General features: G+C 40.0%; 1 protein-coding gene across 7 annotated transcripts in view; it reads left to right on the forward strand.

Annotated features, from left to right (window-relative positions):
* Nucleotides 1-5,832, forward strand: part of ALKBH8 (alkB homolog 8, tRNA methyltransferase) — a 49,930-nt gene extending 44,098 nt beyond the window's left edge. For all 7 annotated transcript variants that reach the window (XM_055801621.1, XM_055801622.1, XM_055801623.1 and 4 more), the window contains exons 11-12: nt 3,760-3,909; nt 5,134-5,832. In XM_055801621.1, the coding sequence (XP_055657596.1) occupies nt 3,760-3,909; nt 5,134-5,703 (720 nt within the window). In that variant the 3' untranslated portion in view covers nt 5,704-5,832. The remainder of the gene's footprint in view (nt 1-3,759; nt 3,910-5,133) is intronic.
* The last annotated feature ends 330 nt before the right edge of the window (nt 5,833-6,162 follow it).

The raw sequence follows: 6,162 nt of genomic DNA on the forward strand, positions 1-6,162 counted from the left end.
CTTTACCTGTCTTCATTTAAGCTTGCAAGAAGATGTATTTCTTGCAGATTTGCAGCATCATTACAAAGCAAGTTATTTAGTGCCTTTTGGCTGCTAATAATCTGTTACAAACCACTGCATTAACTATATTTTATAAAACTTAGTTCAGCTACTCCTGGCTGAAACAGTGGACATGAAGGTGCCTAGGAATGCAAAGGAGTGGGACAGGATACCTGCTTGTGTTTTCCTGTTCCCAGGAAGCCAGTGCAGAGCTGCTTCAAACTCAGGCAAATCACAGGAGTTACATTTGTTTCTCCCTTCCCTTGTCCTCTTTTAGTCTTTGTTGGTATTTCCGTTAGTCTAAAGGTTTGCGTTACCCAGTGTGCCCTAAAGAGAGGGTGCTGTATGCCAGAATGATGACATGCTTTTGCCTCTTTCTTACGTTTTTGCTGGGGTTCTAGTTCTAGAGTTACAGGCCTCTGTACTAATACAGATTTCCTGACTTAAAACAGGAGTTGGATGTCAGTGTTTACCCAGATAAAATTAGTGCCTGAAATCCCTGTTAAAAATGTCAGTGGATTTTGGGCCCCAGTACATTGTCAGTGGCCACTTTGGACCTCCTGTGAGACATTGCCCACATCACAAAAAACAGTGAGAAGAGGGGCGGAGGTACCTGCCAAAAAGGCAAGGATGTGGGAATGGCTGCCTGGATTAAAATCTGAGAAGCTGACCTTCTTTGGAGAACTACTAAAAGGTGTAGAGCAACTTGCTAAGAGGTGGATTCAGCTGAATAGTCAGCCATGCTATTTGAGAATGTATGAGAAATCGGGGGTGGGGTTGGGGGTCCAGTAAGGAATTTTATTTGGAAAATTGGGAAAACAGGTGTAAGAAATGATTGAGAAGACTCACAGATTATAAGAAGTAGGGAACCTTAAAAGTGTATACAGCTTGGCTCATCGAGAGATGTGCTAGATTCTGTTTGTGTTGGGCAGTGAACTGGTAGTGATTTATCTGCCTTGCTCCATTCTTCTAGAAGAGATGTCAGTAAGGACAGTAGCCTGTGCTGAGCATCAAAGTTAGAGATACAAACTGGCAAAACTTAAAGCATTACAGTTATATTTTGAGAATGTTTTAAAAATGTTTTGATTACATGTTTAATTCGAGAAAAATAAACCTGTTCTAAATGAAAACATTCCTTTGAAGTGTTTTCTGTAAATGGAGCTTCATCACATCAAAACTTTTATGTGCTTCAGAATGTAGAAATCAGTGAGTAACAGTATTGGGAAAAGTTGAGTTTGGGGTCTCTGCCCCTTGCTGTAAATGTTTTCTATGCTTGTAAAAATCATTTATAAGCTCATTTTTCATCTGTAAGCTGGCATTGCACCACTGAAGTTAGCTGCATTTTGCTAGCTTATTGTTTTCTAACTGACTGTAACCAATGTGTTTTTAATGAATGCATGTTTCTTGTAAGCTACAAAATGCAGGAATGTGGTGATTATAATTCTTCTAAAAATATCATGTAGAGGTAGTTCTAGTAAGATTCTGAATTGGCTTAGCTTCAGCACCAACCATATCTATGGTGACTCCCTGTGTTCAGCATTTATGCATAGCACCTACTAGAATGTTTACATTTAAAACCACATATAAGTTTTAGCCTAATACACCTATTTTAGAGCAGCTGTACATTCAAAGTGATCCCTTTCAAAGTCTCCATTTTTACCGTGAAACCATCTTTTTGCCTTGGGTTTAGATTCACCTTATTATGAAGTCAGGCTTACTTATATTGTCATACTTAATTATTTGATATAATTTAGATGCAAATGAGGACTTCACATTCTGGCAGTCATGCCTTTGTTCTCGTTCTCAGTTCATTGGATTTCATCAACATACAGTGCAGTCCTTTTCAAGGTCATTTAGGGAGGGGAGGATTGAGTTCCGTTAGCCATTTATCCATCCTGGTTTTACTATAGATGCACAGGGCCAAAGCAATTCTTTTGGGGAAAGCATGTTGTTAGTGGAAGTTGTAAGTATTCTTCTCCCTCCTTCTGCCAGCAGTGAACTTGGTCCTTTGAGTTTTATTAAATACTGCATGCTAATGTCTTAATTGCAACAGTAGTTGAGGGCACTGGTAATGAGGCATGGAATCTCTAACATGCAGGTTGTCAGCTAAATCCATTCCATGATGAGAGTAATTTAAAGACACTTCAGTTGCCTTCCAGCGTGAAGTTTGTTTACTTCCAAGTAAGCAAGAGTTTCCTTTTTTTATTTATAAATAACACTATTCACTCAGTGCTTTAGTAAACACAGAAACAAAGCCAAGGAATAAATGGGAAGAAGGCAATGCTAGGATTGGTATTTTCAGGTCTGTTTAGAGCTAATTGGCAGGACAATATGTACATATTCATAATACTGGTTTTGTGGAGGATTATCTGGGGTTGTCAGGTTGGCATTTTCACAACTGTTTTATTTACTTTGGACCAAAAGTCAGGGACCTGACTAGAAAGCAGCTTTCAGAACATACTGCTGGAACATAATCCTTGTTTTCTTCAAAACTGTGATGGCAGACTGAACGCTGAAGTGATTTGAACTGATATAATGAAAAGTTATGATGGAAAATACATTTATTTTCATTAATTGTTGCAAAAGAGATTTTTAATTTTAGCAGTACTGTTGGCTCTGCTGGGTTGATTAACCAGAGCAAGTTATTTGCTATTCTCGCATCAAGGATATTAGTATTCTTGCTGTGTCAAATGCAATAAACCATGTCAGCAGTAATTATTAAGGATTCTGGATCAGTCCTCTGGTATCTACTTGTTGCTGATCATTGAAGAAAATAAATTCAATATTCTCGTGCAAGCTGAGTTTCATATATGACTTGGTAGCAGGGCTTTGGTTTGAGTAGTCAATGTGTGCAGCAGACATGAAAATGAGGGTGGTGCTTGCCTCGCTTTATTTGTTCTTTCAGAAGGGTCTTCACCAGTTTGTATTTATTGCTTTTATGCAAACGCATAAAACCTCTTTTCTAGATGCTTTTTCTTACCATCTTGGACCTGGATACTGAGCAAGGTTCAAAGTAGAAAACCAGAAACATTTTATGAGTTGTCCTGAAATGGTTTATAGGGGTCACTTAATTTGGACTGTACAGAACCATGGAAAATTATGTTGTGCTTAAATTTGTGGATTGTGATACTGCAGATGAAGGGGACTGTACCTGAGCACTTCCTTACTTACACTGAAATGATGAAACCTGGGTGATTAGTGAAGCTGTGCGACATACTTCAGTGATGCCACCAAAGTCACCAGATTTCTGTTTATACTTGTAGATTCAGCTTTTGTGAGTTCAGTATTTGGCTGCTTCAGATGTTGTCAGGTTACAAATGCCAATTTGAAAGGAAAAGGAAGTACTGAGGTTAGGTCACCTCTGGTTTTGCTGGTTTCAAGTTACATTAGGAGCCAGTTTTGAAGAACAGTTAGGTTGAAACCTGTTCTGTCTTTAGCACCCTGACTTTGAACCAGCTTTAATGAGCTATCTAGTGTCTGGTCTGCCATCTTTGTTTTAATTAAGCGTCACAGGTTTTTTCTTTTTAATCTATAACTGAGGACCATATATCCCTCTTACTTAAGGCTATTTTCTCACACTTTCTCTTGTTTGTATTTTAAACTAAAATGTGTTACCTCTGTAGGAGACTGATCTATTACTGTAAGCAACAAGTGAAAATAATTTTCCAGTCTTGTAATTATCCTCTCACGAAAAGCTTAATGAAGCACTTTATGTTGTAGGTTGGCTGTGATCGCAGCAAAAACCTGGTGGATATTTGTGGAGAAAAAAATTTCCAGGCTTTTGTCTGTGATGCCCTGTCAGTGCCAATCCTCAGTGGTTCTTGTGATGCCTGCATCTCTATTGCTGTAATCCACCATTTCTCAACAGCAGTAAGTCACTCTTGTTTGTGCTCCACTGTACTGTTGTATTGCTGTGTAGAGTTACTAAAACTACAAAAAAACCCTGCTGGTTTGGGCTTATGAAACAAAAGGGGAAAACAAAATGGGGAGAAATCGAAGGTTTACATTTGCTATAAGCAGTTGTAGGAGCAGAGTAAAGCTGTCGTGCTGCTGCTGCTTCTTAGACTTTCTCTTCACATTCCCCCTCTGCTTGTCAGGTGCCCTTGCACCTCCTGGCGCTTTGATCTAGGTGTTTGTGTGTTTGTGTTTTATTTTCATCTGCTTACAGTTAATGACACTGGAGAAGGGGCCTCTGCTTTGGGAGTCAAGAGGGATGTTACTTCCTGGCTCAGATCTTGATTGTTTGTTTTTTTTTTTTTGTCTGTGCCTTCATTTTTTGCCTTTTTTTGTCTGCAGACAAAAGGGACATTACTTGCTAGTCTGCCTTATCTCTGGGCTGTGTAAGCTTCTCTTGGCAGGAACTGTGTGATTCTAACAAGCTTCTAGACCACGGAGCCATAATCTTAGGTGAGGCCCATTGGTCTATCCATACCAGAAATACAGCAAATGTTTCCAAACCCAATATAAAAAAGTAGGAAGAAGTCTGTTTTGGAGAAGGCTGACATATCTTTGTTTGTGTGTCGGAAGACCTGTTTTTAAGCCGTAAATCTGACTCCTTCAGCTCAAACTTAGGGTGTGTATCATCAGGTATGGTAGATTTGAATTTGGGATTATAGATACTGAACAACCTTCTTGAAGAGGCATTTGTCATTTCCAGCTGGGCTCATACCGCACAGCACTGCTTTCAAATGGAAAGAGAATCATTCATGTTAGAAAAGAATTTTATGATTGAGTCTGACCACTAATCTAGCACTGCCAAGTCCACCACTAAACCATGTTCCTAAGCACCACAGCTACGTGTCTTTTAAATATCTTCAGGGGTGGTGGCTTGATCACCTCCCTGGGCAACCTGTTCCAATGCTTGACAACCCTTTTGGTGAAAAAAATCATGTTTCAGTGAGAATTGTGTTTAGGAAAATGTCTTGTCATAGTGATGGTCTATATTATAAATGAAAATGAATAGTGGAAAACAATTCCTCTGATGTTTATTGTATCTTGGGGAGAACAGGAAGAACAGGATGAATTGCTGCCATTCCATTGTCCTGTCTTTTTGGTTATGTATAAGCGCTTCCCACTTTTGCCTTTTCTTTGCAGGAGCGGAGACTGGCTACTATCCGTGAACTAGTGCGGCTTCTAAGACCTGGTGGAACAGCACTCATTTATGTCTGGGCAATGGAACAAGAATACAAAAACCAGAAGTCTAAATACCTTAAGGAAAAGAATGGTAGTGAAGACAAAGAGGAGGAAATTGATAGTGGCACAGCCCAGAGACCACTTTGTGATCCAATGCCTGATAGCAGCAGCCAAGTCTTGGCACGTTCTGACCAACCCCTTAATGACTCCAAGGATGAAGGCTGTGATGCAAAGCCAGTAGCGGATTCCAGACTGCCTGTTCACACTAACCGAACCTCCTTTCACTCTCAAGATTTGCTGGTTCCCTGGCACTTGAAAGGTGGCACTAAAAAGAAAGGGGAAGGTGTTGATACAGTGCTGTTACCAGCTGGCTCCAAGGAATCACAAGAACTCAGCCCTGTTTTCCACCGCTATTACCATGTGTTCCGTGAAGGGGAGCTGGAAGCAGTGTGCAGAACCCTGGATTGCGTGAGGGTTCAAAAGAGTTACTATGATCAGGGAAACTGGTGTGTGGTTCTAGAAAAGTTGTAGCTTGTGATGTTTCCTCCACCATCTGTGGTGTTTTGTTTTTTTACAGCGTGAAAGGTATTTTTAATGCAGGCTGCAGCTATTACCTCTTTTAAAATAGCAGAATAAAGATTGTTTATTGAGTTAATAACAGTAATTAGCACTTTGTGTGTATGTTAACAAAATAATGGCCAAACTCAGATACTACCTCTGCAGAATGTTTATTTTAGTTTTGTGAATTACAGTGTAGAGAATTCGGTGGGGAAGATGCTGGCCATGGAAATCTGTAAGGCCATTGTTCATATTTTAAAGACGAAGGGCCTGGTTCTCCCTTCTCTTACACCAGTTCATGCCTCTCTACAGCCAATTGTAGTTGAGCTCTGGGCAGGAAGGATAGAGCTGTAAAGGACAGAGTTTTTCTGTAAAACTGTGGGTCAGGGAGCAGGGACCAATGGTATGTGAAGCAGTTTAGCTGAAGAGTTG

The sequence above is a fragment of the Falco peregrinus genome, chromosome 4, assembly GCF_023634155.1.
Source record: "Falco peregrinus isolate bFalPer1 chromosome 4, bFalPer1.pri, whole genome shotgun sequence".
Taxonomy (NCBI): Eukaryota; Metazoa; Chordata; class Aves; order Falconiformes; family Falconidae; genus Falco; species Falco peregrinus.